Source organism: Schistocerca americana, chromosome 3, assembly GCF_021461395.2.
Source record: "Schistocerca americana isolate TAMUIC-IGC-003095 chromosome 3, iqSchAmer2.1, whole genome shotgun sequence".
Classification (NCBI taxonomy): domain Eukaryota; kingdom Metazoa; phylum Arthropoda; class Insecta; order Orthoptera; family Acrididae; genus Schistocerca; species Schistocerca americana.
The window spans coordinates 741399013-741425563 of NC_060121.1; the positions used below are offsets into that span (position 1 = coordinate 741399013).

A 26551-nucleotide genomic window follows, 5' to 3' on the forward strand; every position below is an offset into this window, starting at 1 on the left:
CCTCAAAGCATGCTTCTTTCAACTGTATCAGACTAAAACTCAAATGATGTCCGTGTTTGTTGCTAATGATGTGTACAGAATCATCTTCATAGTAATACTGCAACATAAATTTCGAAAGGTAATGAAAATACAGAAAAATAAAATAGGCCACTGAAACTGGCGATTTAACAGCCATGTTTCGGACTGTAAACGTATTTCTTTATCTCGTCCTCTATTGCTTACCTCTAACATTATTTAATGAGCCCTACGGCGAACATATCGCTTCTAAGTGCCATTAATACCCACAAATTGGCAATGGAGAACATGTTCTAGCATGGAAATATTTCTGTCTAATATCATCCCGCATACGAAAGACGATATCAAATTGCGGTATGATGCATCGCTGCGCAGGTGAAAATTAGAATATACGATCGGTTAGAAGCCATGACAAGGATATTTAAGTACATTTGTAGCATAATAAATAGATATTGATGTTGTTTCATCAATCAATGTTTATTGCAAATAGGTTTTGACTGTTGTAATTCAGCTAAAAGCACACTGTTAAACATAAATTCCCCTGAAGCTCTCAACCTAATAAATGTCTTGGATTTATTACTAATGTACTGTTGCAAAGGAAGGTAATGTCTTAGACACGTTCACGTGCAATCAATCAATGTCTTTTATTAATAAATAATGTTTCATTTGAGACACGTATACAATATTAATAAATAAATCTTTGGCATGATGTGTTTCTTCCTGAAGTAAACTGTCGCCCTTAGGACTAATATCCTGAGAATCTAGGAACAGTTCTCACGTCACGCCTGAGTTCAGTCAGCAGCAGGAAGTATCAGCAGCTACCTATACTTCCAACATTGTTTTCAGACGTATGTCTGAAACAAAGTGGTGGACGTCATAATTCTTCTCGTTTTTCATGTCGAAGAAAACACAAATAAATAAATACGGTGTCATTAACTCAGCAGAGTTTTTTCAGTCTCCCTCAGCTTGTAAGAATCTGGAAAAAACAATAATTAATTACAAAATTGTTTATATCATACACAAAACGCTTACTGCTTATTTTATTGAACAATTTTCGTAATCCATTGTCTGTAAAAGATCCAATGTTTCTAAAATCTGTCCCACTCATCAAAGTACAGATGACTTCTCGTAACGGTAAAAGAATCTCCTAAATATAATTGATTATAATTAATAATTATTGATGATAGTGTTACTATTTCAGTATCGGAGATCTACGTTGATCGTTAAGTCCTGAGAAAGTACTTCTTTTACCATGTCGTTGCCACTCTGACACTGTAGGTGACCCAATTATTTGCTGTGCTGAAGTTCGAACATGGAAACGCTCCAGATAAGATAAGCACGCAGTACGATTATTGATCAAAGAATTTTAAAAATGTTGGTATAGACTGTAAAGATAGGTTAATAAAGGAGATGTACGCAAACCCATAAGTGACAGTTATCGTATGGAACCAGAAGACTTGAGAGATGAACATTGTATGGAGAGTAAGGTAAAGACGCTCACCGTATCCGAAGCTGTTCATCTTATACATAGAAGAACTGGAAGGAAAGGCCACAGAGAACGCTACAGGTAGGAGAAATCAGAAGAGGAAATTCAGCAGATGTTGAAGAGTACTGCAAGAAGGGGTGAGGTGTATGAATTCGGAAAAAGAAGTGACGAGAATAAGCAAGAAGGGAGCTCCAGTTAACATATTCTTGCAAGGGATATGGACAGAACAATTAAAATCTTTATTTACATGGGGAGTTTTATGAGATGGAAGGGAAGCTGTTCAGAAGAAATAGGAAGTAGGATATCTGTGGGAAGGAAAGCATTTGAAGATGTGAAAAATATCAGTGAAGCCAAGAAAATGATGTTTTAAATGCTGTGTCTGGCTTGTAGTGTTATACAGCAGTTAATCATTTAAAAGAAAGAATTAAGACGCTTACCAATTTCGGAAATGTGGCCATGGGAAAAAATGTTTAAGACGACGTGCACTGACATACATTTGGTATGTGTAGTTCAATGGTCGGATGCAAGTCTCTTTGACGACCTGCGTGTCGCTAATCAGCCTCAATTATTCAACCAGGGAAACGAGATCTACAGTTTAGCGCGGAATCCGAACCAAATGTCGTTTCTGGCGATCCTTCACAACACTGAGCGCTGAAGATTAAATGAAATGCGGACAGAAAATTTCCATGGTCCGACCACGATTCAGTTCTCTGACCTCTGGGTTTCCACGAACGTGCCTTGCCACAAGACTACCACGCCCGATTTCTTCTGAAGTGAGTACTGGGTTATCAGCTCATAATCAAATACGGCTAATACAGTAGCAGGTCTAACAATAAATGAAAATACAGAAATGCAAGAAACCCCTTCGAACAGCATAGTGGACACATTGGCAGCAGGTTCAGATGAATGTAAGTTACAAAGATGATGAGTCCTGGGCTGACTGATTTGAAGTCTACATCATACCAGTCTTCGGGTCGAAGAACGCAACAGCAACAATAACAAAGTCAACAATAACAGTTCACGCGAGGAATGAAAATGTGAGTTCCACGCTCATTATTAAAACAGAAAAATATATGTTGAGACAGTATACCCTCTGCGAAATTTTGAAAAATATAGCGGAGGTTATTGCACATTGTCCGCGAGAAACGTAGAGGTTTAATGCCTAGTTTTAATCTGCGATCAGGTTTCTCCATAGTGTACACTGCTGTGAAACACCTCCAGTGAAGGTAAAAATCTTCTCAGTTAGTTCGGCCACGTTGTATTCCTCTTCAAACTTCTAGAAAGTTCGACGTTTCGATCCCTCTGATGGGAACATCTTCAGGAGTCTTCTAGTGTTCACAAATGGCTGAACAAAGTCGGCAGCATCCCCTCGACTTGCAATGGGTGTTTTCCCGAAACTTTTGGGGAAAAGTTATGTCACTGGTTGTTTAGCCACCTGGGACACCAACTGAATCCTGAAGACGATACCTGAAGGTGGATCGAAACGTTATCCTAGAAATTTGAGCAGGAATGCGGCACAGTCATGGATGACAACGAACACAGAAGACTGCAGACCTAAATAAAAGACATGTTATCGAAATTCGGGGTCCAGAGAAGCTGGTCGGTACCTACTACTGTGCCTGGGTGCCCGCCGTGGTGGCCGTGGCTTGCTGCGGCTGCGGCTGCTGCTGGGAGTAGTACGCGCTATAGGCCAGCTGCTGGGGGTCCCACACCCGCGCGTACGGGTTCCCGTTGCCGTTGCCATTGCCGTTGCCGTTTCCGCCTCCGGCAGCGGACGCGTCCCAGCCCGTGGGCGCGCCGTACTGCGTGCTGGGTGGGCCGTATTCGTTGCTAGGAGGGCCGTACTGGTTGGTGGGGGGGCCGTACTGGTTGGTGGGTGGCGGAGCCGGGGCCGGAGGCCCGTAGGGCATGGGCGGGGCGGGCGCCGGTTCCATTGACATGGGCATGGGCATCATCATGCCCGCCTTTTTGCACAGCTGCACCACCAGGAAGCCCACTACCAGCAGCAGCGCCAGTTTGCTCATGATGAACGCCTTCAGCGACTTGATGCCGATGATCGCAAGGAAGATCGGAGTGAGCGCCTTCATCTTCAGCTTCAGTAGCAGCAGGAGGGGCATCAGCAACTTCTTCTTCAGCATGCCACGGGCTGCGAAGAAATAGAAAAATAAACTGAAAGAGGGTGTCACCACGCAGTCACAGACAAGTATTTGCTTTTAGTACCTTTACGATCAGAGCAACGGGAAAACTGGTGGAAGCAGACCTCGGAGAACATCAGTTTGGATTTCGGAAAAATGTACGAACACCTGAGGCAACATTGATCCTCATAGCATTTGTAGACTTGCCAATGTTGACTGGAATACTTTGAAATCCTGAAGGTAGCTGGGTAAAATAATGGAGCAGAAGGCTACTTACAACTTATACAGAAGCAGATGGTAGTTATAAGATTCGAGGGGCATGAAATGGAGTGAGACAGGTTTTTAACCTATCGCCCATGTTATTCAATGTGTACACTGAGGAAGCAGTAAAAAAACTATCGAGTAGGAATTACAGTTGTGGGAGGAGAAATAAAAACTTCGAGGTTTGCCGATGACATTGTAATTCTGCTAGAGACAAGAAAAGACTTGGAAGAGCAGTTGAACGGAATAAGCAGTGTATTGAAACGAGTATATCAGATGAAAATCAACAAAATCACAACAAGGATAGAAGGCCGCTGTGGCCGAGCGGTTCTAGGCGCTTCAGTCCGGAACCGCGCTGCTGCTACGGTCGCAGGTTCGAATCCTGCCTCGGGCATGGATGTGTGTGATGTCCTTAGGTTAGTTAGGCTTAAGTAGTTCTAAGTGTAGGGGACTGATGACCTCAGATGTTAAGTCCCATAGTGCTCAGAGCCATTTGAACCATTTGAACAACACTTTATAGTCGATGTAATGTAGTTGAATTAAGCCAGGCGATGCTCAGGGAATTAGATTGGGAAATACTTAAAGTAGTAGATGAATTTTGATGTCTGAGCTGCAAAATAACCGATAACGGCCGAAGTAGAGAGGATATAAAAGGCAGACTGTCAATGGAAAGAAAACCATTTCTGGAGAAGAGAAATTTGTTAATATCCAATAGAGAGTTAATTGTTAGGAAGTCTTTTCTGAAAGCATTTGCCTGGAGTGTAGCCATATATGGATGTGCAGAATGAGCAATAAACATTTTAGATAAGAAGAGAATAGGAGTTTTGAAATGCGGTGCTGCAAAAGTATGCTGAAGATTAGATGGCTAGATCACGTAACTAATGTGAAGATACAGAATAGAATTGGGGAGAAAAGAAATTTGTGGCACAACCTCAGTCGAAGGTGGGTTCACTGATAGGACACGTTCTGAGACATGAAGGGATCGTCAGTTTAACATTGGAGGGAAGCGTATGGGGTAAAAATCGTAAAGGGACACCAAGAAACGAATATAAGTGCAGAAACACGTAGGTTGTATAGTTATTCGGAATGAATAGTCTTTTAGAGGATAGAGTAGTATGGAGAGGTTCAGCAAACCAGTCTTCGGTCTGAAGACCACAACAACAACAATTATGAGACCGAAAGCACACAATGTACATTTACACAGTCATTCCATTGTGTCACAAAGGTTGTCTCTCAGTCATCAGTTTCGAAATGTTTTTGCTCATGGAATCTATGATAAAATATAACCAGACAACATCTAAAACTGTGAGATTAAATGTATGAGTTGGAGCTTTACCTGGTCCTTCATTGTGCCTTCTTGCAGGTGATTTTCTTACTAGATCTGTTTCCTGACTAGGCTCACGCTACACTTCGTATATTTAATCATTGTTGGCTGTCTAGTTCATGGTTGTAAGTTTCATTATAAAGTGCACTCTGGTGCAGCGAAAGGTTCAATTTGTAAATACATACAGTCCTTAACGGCAATGTTCTTCTCGAGTAATGTCGTGGTATTATCCCATAAATACAAAAATAAATACAAAGGTGGAAGATCGTAAGCGAATGTACAGGGTAATTCCGTGATGGAGTTATAGCTTCAGCGGTGATGGAGAAGGGTAAACGTATCAATTTGTGGTCCCTGGTCCGGTTACAACTGAGTCTAAAATCGTTGTGATACCTCTGACAGTAATATTGTTCCACTGCAAGCTCTTTGCTTTCCATATTTTAGGATGACGTAGGGTGGACAAAACAGTAAAAAATGTCGAGGAAACATGGGCTATAAAGTACATTCTTTAAGAATTATGAGCACCTTTCATCTTTGCTAGTGTGAAACTCATGTATTCTACTGATCAATTGCTCCTAATGCTTAAGATATCCATTCTGGTACTCATTTTTACTAGGCAATTATTTCTTGTTTTGGTCCACAGTACCTCGCCTCAAAATACGGAAAGCAAAGAGCTTGCAATAAAGAGGTTCACTGTCAGAGATAACAGAATGACTTTCACCTTCAGCTTACGACTCGGTCGTTTCTAAACCAAGGTGCCCTACATCAAACTGATACATTTACCTTTGTTCATCATCCCTGAAAGTTGGTAATAACTTCACAAAATGACTTCCATTAATTTTGTGCCATTCAAAATATCTTTAGTGCAAGCTCCTGATAGACCATTTATACTCTGTGGTCAACTACCAAGGTTCTGTGCAACACAGTTGCGGAATAGATACTCTAGATATTACATTTCGAAGGGTACGCTATATTTACGAGTAAAGGGTAGTACTGTCCTCCAGGAAACGAGAGAAAATCGCATATGATTCTGTAAATATTTTCTCGCTAGCTCAACTTCTTATCTTTTTACAGAGGATATTGGAAAATGTTTCTCACGTGCTTGAGAGTAATTCATTTACAATTCTTTTGAATTGGAAACAGGACATCTAGTTTAGTTCCGTTTATTAATATCGCAGCTGGCTTCGCAATTTACTCCTGTTATATTAATTTTCCGCATTAGTTCTCACATTTAACAAACGACTGAGAACTTTTATTCTGATTGTGAGACCTTTAAACAATTCGTACCTCGTCAAGAGAGGGCGTTCGGGTTTTGTGATACCTGCATCCTAGGAAAAAACTGATGGTTTATTGCTGGGTCGTTGGTAAATTCTCATAGCTACCTTCTCTGATCTATAGCCAAGATTTTTTCTTATCATTATTTGTAAATTAATGTTTTGCTTACTCTTTCGTGGGTTACTGTTTACAGTGGATCTCCAAAGACGTCTAAACACCTGCTCTAAACGTGATAGACATTCCTCATCCAGTTCATAATAGCATGTGCGACATATGTTGACGGAATCTCTCTAACTCTGACCCAGGGCGTAATGCGGGACACAGCAAAGGGTAGGTGCGTTTTAGACCACATTATTCAAGTGTTATCTTCTGACGTGTGGAACGCTACTGAACTAGGTTTTCGGTGTAAATGTAGCTAAATTTCTTGTGAGTGTGAAATTGTTTTCCTACTAATTACTGCACGTAATTCATCCACCAGTCATTTCGAAGTCAGCCATAGCTCTTACTCAGCGGGAAGTCCCTGTCACAGCACTCTTATCAGTCATCAAAAATTTTGGGCTATGCAGTGACTGATCTGCATGCGTGCAGTTGATAGTCCGTTTCTAGATGTCTTGTATCTTCATCTACTTCTAGGTTATTCCTCTGCATTTCATAACTGAGTGTCGGTTACAGGGTTCTTAACCACATTCAAGCTATTTCCCTACTGCTCCAATCCCGAATAACACTACACACTCACAAAACACACATTTAAATCTTCTCTATTGCTAATTTCTGCATATGTAGGTGAGAACCAACGAAATATTTTCGGATTCGAAGGAGAAAGTTGGTGATTTCAATTTTATGATGTCATCATATTAATTAGAATAGAATATTTGTTTTCGTTTTATTTGGTGCCGCGCATGTAAGTGAATGTTTGTTCATATTTGTTTTGAGAAGAATGCATGATCTAAATCACCGCAGCTTGGCATATCTAGCCATGAGCTTCATACGTGTAATGATAGTTTAACGTACAGATAAACCTCATATTTCGCAGACTGATTTATTTGACTACCTTTAACTGTCAGACGCGTGCGTCATCGAGCGCTGCCCAGCAGAATCGTCACAAAAACGTCGTGGATGATGAAAGAAATTAGCCAAATAAATCGAACGGCTCGCGACATGTGAGCTGTTTATCTGCACATTAATTGCAACAGTCGCAGTGTCTACTGCGAGTGTTGTCTGTATTTGATAGTTAGCGAACAAACTCCAGACTAATTCCACGTAAATGCAACACTACATACCTTCGGATAGCGACCTCTCAGTTTCATTCTCCGACTCCGACCTCTCGGTGGGGAACTTGACGTCGAAATCCGCGAGTCCCTTGGAGGGCCTGAAGATGAGTTCGGCGCGCCCGAAAGCGAACTCCGGCAGCTGCAGCTTGAACTGGTGCGTCTCTAGGAACCTCTGGGCGCGGCTGAGGATCATGGCGTCCAGGTGCTCGGCGTCGGCGTCGATGTCGGAGGCGGAGCGGCCGGTGGCGGCCGCGGGACCGGAGCCGGTGGTGGCGTCCAGGTAGTCGAGCACCTTGAGGCGCAGGCAGGACATGGGCAGGCCACGCGCGCCCAGGCACTCGTCCACGACGGAGCTCAGCAGGTCTTCCGGCGTGGCGGTGGAGGAGGAGGAGGAGGAGGAGGAGGCGAGCAGCAGAGACAGCAGCAGCAGCAGCAGCGCGCTGGGGGCGCCGGTGGTCGGCGACGGACGGGCCATGGCGCAGCACTCGGCACTGGGAAGGCGGCACTGAATGCCACACCTCCTGGCGCGCCGCTTTTATCGCGCTGGCACCGCCGCCATCAGGGTCACGGGAACGCACGCGCCGTCACGCGCCGCACGTCCGTCGCATCCTTTTGGCAGCAGGCGGCGCAGCGCCACTCCGGCGTCGTCGGGCGCCGCCCGCTGTGGGCGTCGCGCCGGCGCAGTCGCAGCCGGCGGGCAGAGCCTCTGCAACGGGCTACACGAGAACACTTCTCAGGAACACTGTACCGACTCCCAATATGTTCCTAAACGCCGCTTATAAGCACGGGATTTTTCCGGTGCTCATACCTATGGTTCTGTTAGAAAGGTAAGACCAAGTGTTCCGCATAGCTTCCGGGCCAGGGACCATTTGCATACCTAACGGAAGGATCGTCTTACTGTAATTATCCTACTGTACGGGGAAAATCTCTGATTATTACATGCTTCCTCCAGCTTAGGCAAATAGAGGGTATCGGTTATTCTTTTTTTCCATTTTTAATTACATATAGTCAACGGTAAGCCTTAAGGGGCTTCTGGAGACACTACTTAGTTTTTGGGCGGTTCCTGAGATATCTCGGAAAACGTGGTTTCGAGTATCAGAACCGAGCTATGCACAGCAAATTCCTGTAATTTTTACCATGTGCTCCTAAGACTCTAGTCTCCAAAGACCTTGAAAAATTTCTTGATCTATTTATCCATTTACAAGGTACAGTGATTCAAGTTTGCACTACTTGTACACTTAAAATACGCACGTTTTATTCGTTGTGAAGCGAAATCGTAGTTTATAAGTGACGTAGCTTCGAGAAATATGCTTTAAAGCGTCTCCGTCGTCATAAGAAGGGATCTGTGAACCCCATGTTATAGTACTGAAGTACACGAAAGAAATTTGTGCACATAAAATTTGACCGGAGGCGTAAAATTAGTTACGCGTTGTGTCAGTTTCAGTACACAAACTATCGAAATTTCACAAACCCATAAAGGTCAGTTCATATGAGTGACCAGCAAAAGAATACACCTATTGGAGAACAATAAAGGATCCTATGCTCCTGTTTTAGAACACTCTGACTGATAATTATTTTACTAGCTGCCTCATTCTACTTTCCTCAGCACCTTTTTCCAAAAATTTTGGCATCTGAATATATTCCTGCTTTTTTATGCAGGGAAAGAAGGAGACAACATCAGTGGACAACAGATAGAAAAGTAATATACAATGGAAGATTTGGTTGTGGTACACAAAGAGCAAGGTTTGCCTTTACAAATGTCTGCTTGTGTCTGTGTATGTGCGGTTGGATATGGGTGTGTGCGAGTGTATACCTGTCCTTTTTTCCCCCTAAGGTAAGTCTTTCCGCTCCCGGGATTGGAATGACTCCTTACCCTCTCCCTTAAAACCCACATCCTTTCGTCTTTCCCTCTCCTTCCCTCTTTCCTGATGAAGCAACCGTTGGTTGCGAAAGCTTGAATTTTGTGTGTATGTTTGTGTTTGTTTGTGTGCCTATCGACCTGCCAGCGCTTTCGTTTGGTGAGTCACATCATCTTTGTTTTTAGATATATTTTTCCCACGTGGAATATATATATAAAAACCACCGCGTCTGCAGCATCGCGCTCCTCAAAGAGCTGAAGCACAATTCTGACCTTATGATACTAGCATTCTGCAGGAAGATACTATCGTCCCCATGGAAGACATTAAGCGATGAGGGATGCAGATCACATAATCCACAGCTGTCAGGGTGCTTTCGATTACTACCACGGATTCCGTGGAACCCCTGGTGAACATCGCAGATGTGCGTGTATCGAACAGCTGCTCGCTTGGATGAAGGCGTATCCAGACATTTCGATCGTCAGGGTTTTTTAAAAAACGTCGTTCGTCCAGCCTACCGACTCGTTTCAATTGATCCACTGTCCAGTCTCACTGATCTCGTGCCCACTGCAATCGTAAATGAAGATATCGTTGGGTAAATATAGAAACACGTTATTATCATACGTTGCGCCAATAGTTGTCGCCTAAACACTAGTGCCTACACTATTTTACTCGTCACATCAATTACAGATCACCGCGTATCCTGCTTTATGAAGCGGGAATGCCTCCACCTCCAAGTTCTGCGATAAGACGTGGGCATCCTACACCTTGTCACCTACTTGAGGTTTTACCGTCCTTCAACAACTTTCCGTAGATGCTCTCGACACTATCACGCTGACAGCTGACCAGATTCAGCGTTTTCGAGATGCAGGAATTTTAGTTTATATTATCTGCATGGCCTCTTCGACTGTCTGTTGTGGTTGTTTCAAACATGGGTAGTTTATTTCAGCTACCAAAGACGGATGGTCTGAGATTTGACGCAATGTACGAAATTGGTCTAGGGCCGTACTCGCTTCGGCGGTACATATACTAAAATTGGAACGATACAGAGAAGATTAGCATGGCCCCTGCGCAAGGATGACACGCAAAATCGTGAAGCGTTCAAAAAAACAAAAACAAAAAAGGGGTAGCGTCTTTGATTCATAATCAAAACGTCTACGGTCCTGGGTTCGATCGCCGCCACTGTCTAAATTTTGATTAATAATCAGCATTGGCGGCCGAAGACTGCCGGCATAAGAAGTGTCATGATGATCCGTTGGCAGAAGATTCCGGAATAGTCCCCCATTCGGATCTCCTGGAGGGGACTGCCAAGGGGGAGGTTACCATGAGAAAAAGATTGAATAATCAACGAATAATCTACGAGTCGGGGGGTGGAATGTCAGAAGCTTGAACGTGGTAGGGAAACTAGAAAATCTGAAAAGGGAAATGCAAAGGCTCAATCTAGATATAGTAGGGGTCAGTGAAGTGGAAGGAAGACGAGGATTTCTGGTCAGATGAGTATCGGATAATATCAACAGCAGCAGGAAATGGTATAACAGGTGTAGGATTCGTTATGAATAGGAAGGCAGGGCAGAGGGTGTGTTACTGTGAACATTTCGGTGACCGGGTTGTTCTAATCAGAATCGACAGCAGACCAACACCGACAACGATAGTTCAGGTATACATGCCGACGTCGCAAGCTGAAGATGAACAGATAAAGTGTATGAGGATATTGAAAGGGTAATGCAGTATATAAAGGGGGACGAAAAACTAATAGTCATGGGCTACTGGAATGCAGTTGTAGGGGAAGGAGTAGAAGAAAAGGTTACAGGAGAATATGGGCTTGGGACAATGAATGAAAGAGGAGAAAGACTAATTGAGTTCTGCAACAAGTTTCAGCTAGTAATAGCGGGTTAGACAGAGATTCCGAAATCAGATACTGGATTGTAAGATGTACTCAGGAGCAGATATTGACTCAGATCACAATATAGTAGTGATGAACAGTAGGCTGAAGTTCAAGACATTAGTCAGGAAGAATCAATACGCAAAGAGGTGGGATACGGAAGTACTAAGGAATGACGAGATATGTTTGAAGTTCTCTAAGGCTATAGATACAGCAATAAGGCATAGCGCAGTAGGCAGTACAGTTGAAGAGGAATGGAAATCTCTAAAAAGGGCCATCACAGAAGTTGAGAAGGAAAACATAGGTACAAAGAAGGTAGCTGCGAAGAAACAATGGGTAACAGAAGAAATACTTCAGTTGATTGATGAAAGGAGGAAGTACAAACATGTTCCGGGAAAATCAGGAATACAGAAGTACAAGTCGCTGAGGAATGAAATAAATAGGAAGTGCAGGGAAGCTAAGACGAAATGGCTGCAGAAAAAATGTGAAGACATCGAAAAAGATATGATTGTCGGAAGGACAGGCTCAGCATACAGGAAAGTCAAAACAACCTTAGGTGACATTAATAGCAACGGTGTTAACATTAAGAGTGCAACGGGAATTCCACTGTTAAATGCAGAGGAGAGAGCAGATTGGGGGAAAGAATACATTGAAAGCCTCTATGAGGGTGAAGATTTGTCTGATGTGATAGAAGAAGAAACAGGAGTCGATTTAGAAGAGATAGGGGATCAAGCATTAGAATCGGAATTTAAAGGAGCTTTGGAGGACTTACGGTCAAATAAGGCAGAAGGGATAGATAACATTCCATCAGAATTTCTAAAATCATTGGGGGAAGTGGCAACAAAACGACTATTAGCGTTGGTGTGTAGAATACATGAACTGGCGATATACCATCTGACTTTCGGAAAATCATCATCCACACAATTCCGAAGACGGCAAGAGCTGACAAGTGCGAGAATTATCGCACAATCAGCTTAACAGCTCATGCATCGAAGCTGCTCACAATGATAATATACAGAAGAATGGAAAAGAAAATTGAGAATGCGCTAGGTGACGATCAGTTTGGCTTTAGGAAAAGTAAAGGGACGAGAGAGGCAATTCTGACGTTACGGATAATAATGGAAGCAAGGCTAAAGAAAAATCAAGACACTTTCATAGGATTTGTCGACCTGGAAAAAGCGTTCGACAATATAAAATGGTGCAAGCTGTTCGAGATTCTGAAAAAAAGTAGGGTAAGCTATAGGGAGAGACGGGTCATATACAATATGTACAAGAACCAAGAGGGAATAATAAGAGTGGACGATCAAGAACGAAGTGCTCGTATTAAGAAGGGTGTTTGAAAAGTAAAGGGACGAGAGAGGCAATTCTGACGTTACGGATAATAATGGAAGCAAGGCTAAAGAAAAATCAAGACACTTTCATAGGATTTGTCGACCTGGAAAAAGCGTTCGACAATATAAAATGGTGCAAGCTGTTCGAGATTCTGAAAAAAAGTAGGGTAAGCTATAGGGAGAGACGGGTCATATACTATATGTACAAGAACCAAGAGGGAATAATAAGAGTGGACGATCAAGAACGAAGTGCTCGTATTAAGAAGGGTGTAAGACAAGGCTGTAACCTTTCGCCCCTACTCTTCAATCTGTACATCGAGGAAGCAATGATGGAAATAAAAGAAAGGTTCAGGAGTGGAATTAAAATACAAGGTGAAAGGATATCAATGATACGATTCGCTGATGGCATTGCTATCCTGAGTGAAAGTGAAGAAGAATTAAATGATCTGCTGAACGGAATGAACAGTCTAATGAGTACACAGTGTGGTTTGAGAGTAAATCGGAGAAAGACGAAGGTAATGAGAAGTAGTAGAAATGAGAACAGCGAGAAACTTAACATCAGGATTGATGGTCACGAAGTCAATGAAGTTAAGGAATTCTGCTACCTAGGCAGTAAAATAACCAATGACGGACGGAGCAAGGAGGACATCAAAAGCAGACTCGCTATGGCAAAAAAGGCATTTCTGGCCAAGAGAAGTCTACTAATATCAAATACCGGCCTTAATTTGAGGAAGAAATTTCTGAGGATGTACGTCTGGAGTACAGCATTGTATGGTAGTGAAACATGGACTGTGGGAAAACCAGAACAGAAGAGAATCGAAGCATTTGAGATGTGGTGCTATAGACGAATGTTGAAAATTAGGTGGACTGCTAAGGTAAGGAATGAGGAGGTTCTACGCAGAATCGGAGAGGAAATGAATACGTGGAAAACACTGATAAGGAGAAGGACAGGATGATAGGACATCTGCTAAGACATGAGGGAATGACTTCCATGGTACTAGAGGGAGCTGTAGAGGGCAAAAACTGTAGAGGAAGACAGAGATTAGAATACGTCAAGCAAATAATTGAGGACGTAGGTTGCAAGTGCTACTCTGAGATGAAGAGGTTAGCACAGGAAAGGATTTCGTGGCGGGCCGCATCAAATCAGTCAGTAGACTGATGACCAAAAAAAAAAAAAACACTAAATTGATCACCACCAGTAAATAAAGGGTTCTTCTTAACGCAGTCCGCCCCGATAGCTGAGTGGTCAGCGCGGCGGTCTGTCGCGCCAAGGGGCCCGGGTTCGATTCCCGGCTGGGTCGGAGATATTCTCCGCTCAGGGACTGGGCGTTCTGTTGTCCTCACTATGATTTCATCACCATCAGCGGGAGGCAACGGGCAACCACCACTGGAATCACTTCCCTAGACGTCCATGCTGTGGACCTCTCTGACGAGGCTTCCCCCATGACCAGACCTGCAATAAGGCAGAACACAAAGTTTAAGTTCTTAACACAACTTACGACAGGATTCCAATCGTTTATTTCAACAACAAAATTGTTGTAGTCCTATTTCACCTTCAGCATGCTGGAGGTCCTCAAATCTGTCCTTTATCGAAGTAGTTTATGTCAGTGAATTTCCCAGCTTTGTCACGTATCGACACCAGATGGTTCTCCATTTGTCTCTGGTTCGCTTATGTACTTTTTAATATGTACTTTCCTTACTGCATCACGTACCCACAACGCCAGTGGGTGGATTAAACCTCGCCGTGTGCACCAGTCATTATGTATTAGCCCATCATATAATGCTCATAGGTAACAGAAAAATACAAAAGTTGAAATACGGCATCGCTAACGATACTGCTAGTCTAGATGTAATATCTGGCGAATACTCCTAATAAAAGATTTTACTGGTGGTCATTCTGCGAATTTAAGAATTTGACACCTTAATGTTCCATATCGAAGTGCACTGAATGTGGTGGGGGGGGGGGGGGGGGGGCAATGTAGAAATTTATCTGCTATGTATACGTTTCTACTAAGACGAAAATATAGGACTAGTTGAAGCACTACTAATACATGCTACAGTTATGAAACTCAGCTTTAACGTTGCAGCAAGCATGATTTTGAATTTTATCGTTCGTAAACTAGAAAGTGTCTTACGAGACGTAATACCTACTTCACACCGAATTTAAAATACATAACTGATAAAAGCCTATGTAATAACTCTTTTCTGATAGTGATTACGTACACTGTATTGAACAACTTGTCACGTTAGTTAAAATATTAAAAGCGTTCTTTCAGTATAGTTAGTAATGCATTGAACACTCCTAGAATTATAACATTTTGACAGGAAGTGTATCATAAAAGGAATTTTTATTACATGCTTTAAGTTGCTGTCAGCTTTGCTTCGTAAACTTTATTAAATAAACTTACTTCCATACTTTATAAATCACCATGATTTTGGAAGCTATGGCAGCTTAGAAAATTTTACACCTAACAGAAATGCAAAAATGGGCGGTAGGTGAAAAAGGTTGACTACCTATGCTTTAGTAGGATAATTATGAATATACACTACGATAAAAAAAGAAAATATGCACCATGAAGGAATTATCCGAATGGGACGGAAATCAATAGAAATGATGTACATGTGCAGACAAATGATTACAACTTCAGAAAAACTGGATTATGTATTCCAGAAGAAGAGTTCACTAATTGAGCACCTTAGTAACACGTTGGTCCATCTCTGGCCCTTACGCAAGCAGCTGTTGTGCTTGGAATTAGCTGATAGACTAGTTGGATGTCCTCCTGAGGGATATCGTGCTAAATTCTGTCCAATTAGCACGTTAGATCGTTGTAGGGTCCTGCCCATAATGCTACAGACTTTCTCAATTGGGGAGAGATCCGAGGACCTTGGTGGCAAAGGTAGGGTTTGACAAGCATGAAGGCAAGCAGTGCGGGTGGACATTATCTTACTGAATCGTAAGCCCAGGATCGCTTGCTATGAAGGGCAACAAAACGGCGCGTAGGATATTGGCTACGGACAGGGTTCCAGCAAAGGTTCCACAGATAGTCCTGTAAAAAGAAATGTCGCCACAGACCATCATTCCTGGTTCTCAGCCGGCATGGAGAGCAACAGTGAACTTGGTATCCTACTGTTGTCTATGTAGTCTCCAGACACGTTTTCCTTGGTCATTGGGGCCTAATTCCAAGCGGCGCTCATCACTGAAGACAATTCTACTCCAGTGAATGAGATTCCAGGCCGAAGACGTGTCTGTAGACGTTCTGGACAGCGCTGGCATACCAACTTGCCTGTCGCCCGACACACGGCCTGGCGACCCAGAGCGATGATCTGGGATTCCATTTCTTTTCAAATCAGGGCCCGTTTGGTTGGCATCCTCGGCACTCTTATGGCATAGTGGTACCTCAATGATATGTATGCCTCTTCCTGATTCCCTTCATGGCAAGCCATCCTCGGCTTATATTTCAACAAGATCAGTCGAGAGCTGGTGTAGTTTGTCTTCGTGCTTGCATAACCCTACCCTGAGCAGCAAGTTCGCCGGACTTCTCCCCATTTAAGAAGGGTTGAAACGTTATCGGCACTATAGGCGAACCAGCTCGGGATTTTGACGTTCATCCGCACCGGTTGGACAGGATCTGAAACGATATCTCTCAGGACATTCAAAAATACTGTGAATCAATGCCAAATTGAATAACAGCTTGCATAAAGACCAGAGGTGGACCAACGCTTTTTTGACTTGCTCTGTTAGTGAAGCTCTTTCTCTTGAATGCATCACCAAATTTTTCTGTTTTTCTGTGTATGTACATCATATCTACCGATTTCCGTCCCATCCGGATATTTCCTTAGTGGGTCTTAGTTTCTTTTTTTTTTTTAATCTTAACGTATATATTTCGTAATTAAATGTTCCCTGAGACATTTAAGTCTCTTCATTATCCCCGATAATGACCGAAGCAGGCAGCAATGCTAACTATTACACCACTACAGGACAATGGTCAACATTGCTGCACGATCTACCTAAGTTGAGTGCTCTCCCCAACACAAACTTCAATTCGTAACTTCTGCTTATTTCCCCTCATATTGTCACTACTGCCGGAGCTCTCCGACATTGGAATAGCACCTCAGCGTTGGACTTAATGGACGTGTAATTATAAGACCCATAAGATCACCTGTGGTACAGGACTCAACGCTGGGGTGTTATTCCAATGTCGGAGAGTCCTGGCAGTAGTGACACTGTAAGAGAAAATAAGCAGAAGATACGAATTGAAATTTGTGTTGGGGAGGGCACTCAACTTAGGTAGTTCGTGCAGCAATGTTAACCATTATACTATGGTGGTGTAGTCTATTTCGATCAACAGTGTAGTGCATTTAAATTGCTAAAAAGAACTAGTAGTTGAGTAGTACTTTCATGAGATAGCTCAAGGGCCAGAGATCTAATAATTAGGCCATGTGGGCGTGGAATTAGTAGTTAGCCAAAGTGACCATGTATCCAGTAGTTGACAGAACAAGTGGCTACAGTTGCCCTTGTCTCTGAGGTAGACACCACACATTGTGAATTTTATATTGATTAGAACCAGGAGTCAGATGACTCTTATTTTTAATAGTGGGAAGCCCATGTGTAGTGCGACAGAATCACAGTGAAAACAGTATTAATAGTAAAAAGTAGATAAAAATTGTAGCTCATATACAGGGTGTCTCACTTAACTCTGCCACCTACGATATCTCTGGAACAACAATAGATGTTTTTGTGATTTATCATGCTATTGATTGCATACGAAATAATAGGAGGTGTCCAATTAAGAATACACAAGTTTGTGTTGAAAACAATATTTGTTTACGTTTTAAAATTTCGTATAGTATTTGGTTTCCTAAGCTCTGCCGTACGTTCATGCTAGTTAAAATCGTTTTTGAATATCTACTGATGTTCCAGAGATATTTGAAGTGACAGAGTTAGGTGAGACAGCCTGTATACATGTTAGTTGGAGAGACACCCCTAATATAAATATTCCTTATGATAAACGTAATTTTGTAACGATTTCATATCGTTTCCCTACTGTTGTAGATCGTAGTCCCTTTAAAAGCTCGATCTGTGTTACCCACACCAACCATAAAACAACGAAGGAAACCTATACCCCCCTCGACCCCTTAATAAACGTTAACTAGGGGAAAATACAACGAACTATATTATCGTCAACATTACGATTTTGCCACGCATACTGCACAAAATTATATTCGTAGCTGAAACCTATTCTGGGATGTGCCAAGATTTGTTTTATCTTCATTTATTGGTGTGCCAATCTCACCTAAAGCGTTGTGTTGGAATGAGTCGGCATCAGAGTGCACATGATGAGCCACAGTATATGAATAGTTGCACTGCAGATACGGAGGCATAACGTTAACAAATGATGATTTCTCCTTCATGTGTCTTACAAAACTTACGGAAAGATATAACCATCATTTGACTGTATGAATGAATGACTGCTCATGTGTATCACACAGTAAATTGACAATTTGACTGTGTGCGGATGGACTTCGAGGATGCAGGGCCAACAGGTATGGCAGCAGTTCAACTCAATCACCCTTCGTAAGCTTTCGCTTCCTGGTACAGACAGTTTGTTCCGTAGTAAGTTGTAAGAAATTGGCATTCATTTTCTCTCCGTACAAACAAATGTATTTTGTTCTGGTTAGTGAGGAAACTAACTAATACCAATGAATGTCTACCACCAGAGAATTTAAGATGTTCCACAGGATTGTAGCCTATTCCCGATGTTACTAAGTCTGTACACTGAGGAAAGAGAAAAGGAAACCAGAGGAAAATTTGGAGAAGGAATAAAAACTTAAGGCATGCCGATGACAGCAGCAAAAGAACTCGAAGAACAGTTGGACGTATTGGACATAGTCTTCAAAGGATCATTTTCACTCTCAGCAGACATTAAGATATACACTGTCCATTAAAGAATTATATTCGATGAGGCAGTTTAATCCTCCAGGCATACCTTTGCAGCACACTGAGGTACTGTTTTAACTGGTCTCTCGAGAATCAGAGCACACCGCGTAAACTTTCCTTATATCAGATATCCAATGAGCTAATGAGAATTCAATCCGGGTGTTATACTATATTGTAACTTATGTAATAGTTAAGTTACCTGTGAGCACACATCGTAGCTACTCGTACATGGAGTGATGGTGTGTAGAGTCAGTTAAGTACTTGCAAAACATACTGTTTGCAAGAAAGATAGATATACGTAAACGTCACTTGTTGCTCCAAATGACATGAACGCAGAGACACAATGCATATTCTTCCGTGTAACGCTTTCGGAACAAGATACAGTAGTACTCCAGCGGTATTCGAGAGAACTTTAATTCAACGCTATTTAAGGGAACTTCTGTACAAGAGAACCACGCAGTTCTGTTGCCTTCTAGACGTCAATTAAGGATATTACAACTCAAGCACTTCCTTAATTAGTATTGTCACTAACTGTTCGCAGCCAAAGATAAATATAATGCAAAAAGTATGTGGTATGCAGATAGAATAGCTAAGTCTCAGGATAAAATTAAAACCATATGGTCAGTCGTAAAGGAGGTGGCTGGTCTGCAGAGACAGGTCGAGGATATAGAATCAGTGCGTAGTGGGAATGTCCGTGTTACTGATAAGTCGCATATATGTATAGTATTTAATAATCACTTTCTGAATATAGCAGGTGAACTAAATAGAAACCTAGTCCCAACAGGGAATCATATAGCGCTCTTAGAAAAAAGTGTTCCGAGACTGTTATCTGAAATGCTCCTCCAAGATACTGACAAGAGGGACATTGAGTTAATAATTAAATCACTAAAGACCAAGAACTCTCATGGATATGACGGGGTATCTAGCAGAATACTGAAGTACTGTTCCATGTATGTTAGCCCAGTACTTAGCTATATCTGTAACTTTTCCTTTAGGAGTGGTCGGTTTCCTGACCGATTAAAGTACTCGGTAGTGAAGCCACTTTATAAAAAGGGAGACAGGGATAATGTTGATAATTATAGACCTATTTCAATGCCATCGGTGTTTGCTAAAGTTATCGAGAGGGTTGTATATACAAGGTTACTGCAGCATTTAAATTCACATAATTTGCTATCAAATGTACAGTTTGGTTTTAGAAATGGCTTAACAACTGAAAATGCTATAGTCTCTTTTCTCTGTGAGGTTTTGGACGGATTAAATAAAAGGTTGCGAACGTTAGGTGTTTTCTTTGATTAAACGAAGGCTTTTGACTGTGTTGACCACAAAATATTACTGCAGAAGTTGGAACATTATGGAGTAAGGGGAGTAGCTTACAATTGGTTCGCCTCTTACTTTAAGAACAGAAAGCAGAAGGTAATTCTCCGCAATATTGAGAGTGGTAATGATGTTCAGTCCCAATGGGGCACTGTTAAATGGAGCGTTCCCCAAGGATCGGTGCTGGGGCCACTGCTGTTTCTTATTTATATAAATGATATGCCTTCTAGTATTACAGGTGATTCAAAAATATTTCTGTTTGCTGATGACATCAGCTTGGTAGTGAAGGATCTTGTGTGTTATATTGAAACATTATCAAATAATGTAGTTCATGAAATAAGTTCGTGGCTTGTGGAAAATAATTTGATGCTAAATCAGAGTAAGACTCAGTTTTTACACTTTCTAACTCACAATTCAACAAGAACTGATATTTTAATCAGACAGAATGGGCATGTTATAAGCGAGACGGAACAGTTCAAGTTCCTAGGCGTACAGATAGATAGTAAACTGTTGTGGAAAGCCCATGTTCAGGATCTTGTTCAGAAACTAAATGCCGCTTTATTTACCATTAGAACAGTATCTGAAATAAGTGACATTTCAACACGAAAAGTAGTCTACTTCGCATATTTTCATACGCTTATGCCATATGGTATTATTTTTTGGGGTAATTCTTCTGATTCAAAAAGGGTATTTTTGGCTCAAAAACGGGCTGTTCGAGCTATGTGTGGTGTAAGTTCGAAAACCTCTTGTCGACCCCTATTCAATAGTCTGGGAATTTTGACATTGCCCTCACAGTATATATTTTCTTTAATGTCGTTTGTTGTTAGCTATATTAGCTTATTCCCAAGAGTTAGCAGCTTTCACTCAGTTAATACTAGGCAGAAATCAAATCTGCATGTGGAATGCACTTCCTTGACTCTTGTGCAGAAAGGAGTGCAGTATTCTGCTGCATCCATTTTCAATAAGCTACCACAAGAACTCAAAAATCTTAGCAGTAGCCCAAACGCTTTTAAGTCTAAACTGAAGAGTTTCCTCATGGCTCACTCCTTCTATTCTGTCGAGGAGCTCCTGGAAGAGCTAAAAAATTAAGCAAATTCCAGTGTTACATTCTTGATTTTCTTTATTTAAACTAACGACGTGCCAGCTGAATATGTTTCTTATATTTCATTTTATCTGTTTCTACAATCTACAACTGAATATGTTTCTTATATTTCAGTTTATCTGTTTCTACAATCGTGTTATAATTTCATGTATGGACTCGTTCCATGACCATGGAGACTTCTCCTTAATGTGGTCCCACGGAACAATAAATAAATAAATAAATAAAAAGGAAAAGAGCACCTTTGAAGACAGTATTCTTCACATTTTGAGACATCTGGACATCAAAGAAGTTTCATGTGACTGATTCTTCTTCCATTTTGGTGCAGAGATTCATTTGTAAATACAGAAGTCCCAAATACGCATTCTCGACATGTAGCCTGTCTTTGTTCAGATAACCATCTTCATTGTTAGATTACCATATTCCGTTCTCTAAATTTATCGTTTCCGAATTGGTTCAGCTGCACAGACAGTAATTTTGTGGTTATGTATGTTAATCAAATAAAATTGTGTTAGTTTGTCATTACTAAGCAACGGGGAAAATCGGAAATAAAGATATGTTACCATAACATGACTAGTCTGAATCATTACGAATACAGTGCTGTAGTAACAAGTATCATGCTGCACATAATGAAACTTAAATTACGTTCAATAAATAATGAATTTTAGTGGACTTTGTAGCTGAAATTATGCGAAACACAGAGGTAAACTTTGTATTAACGATGATGTACTCAATAATATACAATGTTCACTTTGAATAAATGCAGATGCAGCTATAAGGAAATGGAGAAACAGTTTTCTATCCACGACACCATTTATTCAGTGATTTTTAAGTAATAATTCGGAAGTAAATACATCAAGAAGAACCGTTCTTGTCAGACCGTTAATGCCAGATATTTGGCGAGGATGTAAAAGAAAACTGAAACTATCCTATGCAAAAGTATTCCAGAAATGCAAGTACTAAGCTTATTATATCCTCAGAACTAGTAATATTTGCCTTTTTGCCGGCAATTATCGTCTGATGAAGCGATACACGGCGTACGTTACAGCCTAAGCTGTGGGCATCGGTCGTAATGTTCAGAATTACGCTACTTGACAAAGAAAGTGAAGCACCCAGAAGACGTGGTCGGATGTCAATATAAATTCGTGTACGTACGCATTACCGGCGTTATGTGAATGATTAGTGAACCGCCCTGAAGAGGACCACAGAAAACCGATATTTTATCCAAACTGATACCGGTCGTGGAAGCCTGCGACCTTAAATGAACGATTAGAGCTGCAGTTCTGTGTGCTAGGTAGAACGGCGGCCATAGGGCACTGGTGTTCTTCTTGCTTAGCGTTGTTAGCAGGTCTGTTACTGTATGTAAGGGCGGTGAAAAATATCAAACGTTGAGTGATAGTTGTGAAGGACACGGAGATGCCGCGCACGCATGTGAGATAGCGTTATCAGCATCTGACAGAGTCCAAAAGGGGAATAACTGAGAGGACTTGACCTGTCCAGCTGATCGAATCACACAATACTCAGATTTGGGGTGCAGTCCCATGCGATAGTGGCCCAATGTAGGACTGCGTGCGAACGTAAAGACAATATTCCGGTCGACCATGCACGACAACCACAATGGACGAACACCGTGTTGTGCACCAACCATATCGTAGCCCCTTCACATCTGCTCCTGGCATCCAAGAACCAGTATCGGACTCCTTGCACCAGTCTGTGTCATCTCCCACCACTGCTCAGACACTAGCAGCAGCCAAACTAAAGAATTAGCGTCTTTGTATAGGCTGCCGTTAACATAACAAGACAAACGGCTGTGTTTAGAGTCGTGATGCGTTAGAGAAGCATGGGCTGGTGATAAATGGCGTCATGGTGCGTTCAGCGATGAATTTTCGTTGCCCTGGATAAACGCCGTCAGTGAATACAGCGGTGATCTACACTTCTGGCCATTAAAATTGCTACACCAAGAAGAAATGCAGATGACAAACGGGTATTCATTGGACAAATATATTATACTAAAACTGAGCTGTGATTACATTTTCACGCAGTTTGGGTGCATAGATCCTAAGAAATCAGTACCCAGAACAACCACCTCTGGCCGTAATAACGGTCTTGATACGCCTGGGCACTGAGTCAAACAGAGCTTGTCTGGTGTGTACAGGTACAGCTGCCCATGCAGCTTCAACAGAATACCACAGTTCAACAAGAGTAGTGACTGGTGTATTGTGACGAGGCAGTTGCTCAGCCACCGTTGACCAGACGTTTTCAATTGGTGAGAAATCTGGAGATTGTGCTGGTCAGGGCAGCAGTTGAACATTTTCTGTACCCAGAAAGGCCCGTACAGGACCTGCAACATGTGGTTGTGCATTATCCTGCTGAAATGTAGGGTTTCGCAGGGATCGAATGAAGGGTAGAGCCACGGGTCATAACACATCTGAAATGTAACGTCCACTGTTCAAAGTGCCGTCAATATGAACAAGAGGTGACCGAGACGTGTAGCCAATGGCACCCCATACCATCATGCCGGGTAATATGCCAGTATGGCGATGACGAATGCACGCATCCAATGTGCGTTCACCGCGATGTCGCCAAACACGGATGCGACCATCATGCTGCTGTAAACAGAACCTGGATTCATCCGAAAAAATGACGTTTTCCCATTCGTGCACCCGGGTTCGTCGTTGAGTACAGCATCTCAGGCGCTCCTGTCTGTGATGCAGCGTCAAGGGTAACCGCAGCCATGCTATCCGAGCTGATAGTCCATGCTGCTGCAAACGTCGTCAAACTGTTCGTGCAGGTGGTTGTTGTCTTGCAAACGTCCCCATCTGTTGACTCAGAGATCGAGACCTGGCGGCACGGTCCGTTACAGCCATGCGGATAAGATGCCTGTCATCTCGACTGCTAGTGGGTACGAGGCCGTTGGGATCCAGCACGGCGTTCCGTATTATCCTCCTGAACCCACTGATTTCATATTCCGCTAACAGTCATTGGATCTCGACCAACGCGAGCAGCAATGTCGCGATACGACAAACCGCAATCGCGATAGGCTACAATCCGACCTTTATCAAAGTCGGAAGCGTGATGGTACGCATTTCTCCTCTTTACACGAGGCATCACAACAACGTTTCACCAGGCAACTCTGGACAACTGCTGTTTGTGTATGAGAAGTCGGTTAAACCGAACTAATCTAAGGACATCACTCACATCCATGACCAAGGCAGCAGTCGAACCTGCGACGGTAGCGGTCGCGCGGTTCCAGACTGAAGCGCCTAGAACCGCTCGGCCACACCGGCTAATCAATTGCATATCATATCATCTTCTTCCTGTCGGTAAAATTTCGCGTCTGTAGCACGTCATCTTCATGGTGTAGCAATTTTAATGGCCAGTAGTGTAGATAGAGGCGTCTTTCTTCCAATTCTTCTTATGAGAGGCACAGTGGTGTTCCTTACCCTGTCATGGCGTGTAGAACCATTGTTTATGAATTCAGGTTACGGCTGGTAGTGACTAAGGGAGCCATTATGGTAAAACGGTGTGTCACAGACATAATGCGTCCTAATGCGTTACTTCTTAAGGGTCAGTATCATGGTGCCATTTTTCAGCAGGACATTGCTCGACCTCTCACGCCACGTCGTCTGTGTAATGTTGAGGTATTCGCATGGTCAGTAAGTGCCCCGGATCTGTCTCCAGGAGCCGGTTGCTGTGGCCGAGCGATTCTTGGCGCTTCAGTCCGAAACCACGCTGCTGCTACGGTAGCAGGTTCGAATCCTGCTTCGGGCGTGGATGTGTGTGATGTCCTTAGGTTAGTAAGGTTTAAGTAGTTCTAAGTCTAGGTGACTGATGACCTCAGATGTTAAGTCGCTTAGTGTTTAGAGTCTTTTGAACCACTATGTCTACAGCACACAAGATATCAAGGGCCAATTACTTGTGACCTATAACGCTTCAGGAGGGAATACAACAGCTGCGTGACACCTTCACGTACCGTGTTAGCGCATACATCCAGGCCAGAGAGAGTGCAAAGTCATAACGATAAGTGAGCTCATACTGCTAAGTTCTTTGTAAATTTGACTTGAAATTACTCGATACACTCTCTCAGTGGGAGCAGTTTAATTTTGTTGTCTCCTCCTCTTGTGGGCGCTTAAGCTGGATATTCTGCTGCTACGAGTTAATCATGAGAGACTGACAGACGTCAGCAAAGTGTGGTCCCTCTGATCTACCTGCTAGGAATGCAGCCGATGTCAATAGCTACACTGAGCAACAGGACCATCTCCTCCAAACTCTCTAATTCCTACACATTGCGACGCATAGGTTTGAAATTTGGCTTTAAGGTGCGTACGACGCTCCTGTCTAACGATGCAGAAGCACAGTTATATGCACCGTCCTTCTCGGGCTCGACCAAGCTTTGAACCTCACTTTGTGTTGACAAATGCGAAGAAAGGCTACAGCTCAGAAGTTCATGAGAGTTGTAAGGTGGGTTAACGGTGTAACATTGACACGAAACGTCAATTTCGGACCAACGCCATCATGAACGTGTCATATGATAGGTTATCACAAGCCATCTTATCCACATTTTACCACAACTTTTGACGTCTCTGTGATCGGGATTAGAACCGTAAAACCGTTGGAATCTCGCAGTTCCGAGTTTTGTTACGAGTGGCCGAGGAAAACACTCCAGACACACCGCCGTATATTCCGCAAGAAAAAGTCTCAGGAGGCGGAACCATCTCTTCCCTGTGGCGTTGACTTCCATACATTTCGCCGCCGAAAACGACAGTTGCATTGCGAATAGTAGCAGGAAGACCTTGTTGAGAAACGTTGACACCGGTGACACTCTCGGACCTGCCCACCCTTGTCTAAGGACATCATCGGGTTGCATCCCCATTAAACGTGTTTTGACCCTTTTAGAGCCCAGGGTAATGGCAATTTTTGCTCTCGTGTGCAGGTTGCAACCACTAGGGACCGTTCAAAACCATTAGACGAAATGTGAACATTTAGACGAAGTGTTAACATGATTTGTGGCAGGATAGGACATTCCTCCTATTTCTTGTTCTGTAGCGTGATCACGGCCCGGGGGCAGGGGGTGGGGGTGGGGAGTGGCTAGGTCATTGGTACAAGTGAATAAAACGGCAAAGGGTGCCTCTAAGACCCCATTTCGGTAAAACCCACTGAGCCGTTCGTGGATCGTGTTCCTGCCGTCGTGTATTTTACACCTTGTTTTTAAAGTGCTTCCACCTCACTGCGTTAATTTAAATTCCCACTGTCACTGAGTTGCTGCTTTGCCTGACCGTGAGAGGCGTTAGCAGCGCATATCAATATATCCCCTCTCGTAGTATCTTTGCTCGACTGCTATTACTTCCCAGTCGTTGTCTGTCGTAA

General features: G+C 42.7%; 1 protein-coding gene and 1 non-coding gene across 3 annotated transcripts; one reads left to right on the forward strand and one right to left on the reverse strand.

The window, feature by feature from the left end:
• Positions 1 to 643: 643 nt before the first annotated feature.
• On the reverse strand, positions 644 to 8255 carry LOC124606972. 2 transcript variants are annotated; one of them, XM_047139114.1, is made up of 3 exons: positions 7774 to 8255; positions 3113 to 3647; positions 644 to 991 (listed from the first exon to the last, which is right to left on the reverse strand). In XM_047139114.1, coding segments are annotated over exons 1-3 (1002 nt in total). In that variant the 5' UTR covers positions 8240 to 8255; the 3' UTR covers positions 644 to 990. The 2 variants fall into 2 exon arrangements, with proteins under 2 accessions (XP_046995070.1, XP_046995071.1); XM_047139115.1 differs by having other exon boundaries at positions 3109 to 3647.
• A 2370-nt stretch (positions 8256 to 10625) lies between these two features.
• LOC124608706 lies at positions 10626 to 10732 on the forward strand. The gene has a single exon (XR_006979307.1). It is a non-coding gene; the product is annotated as a U6 spliceosomal RNA (small nuclear RNA).
• Positions 10733 to 26551: the final 15819 nt, after the last annotated feature.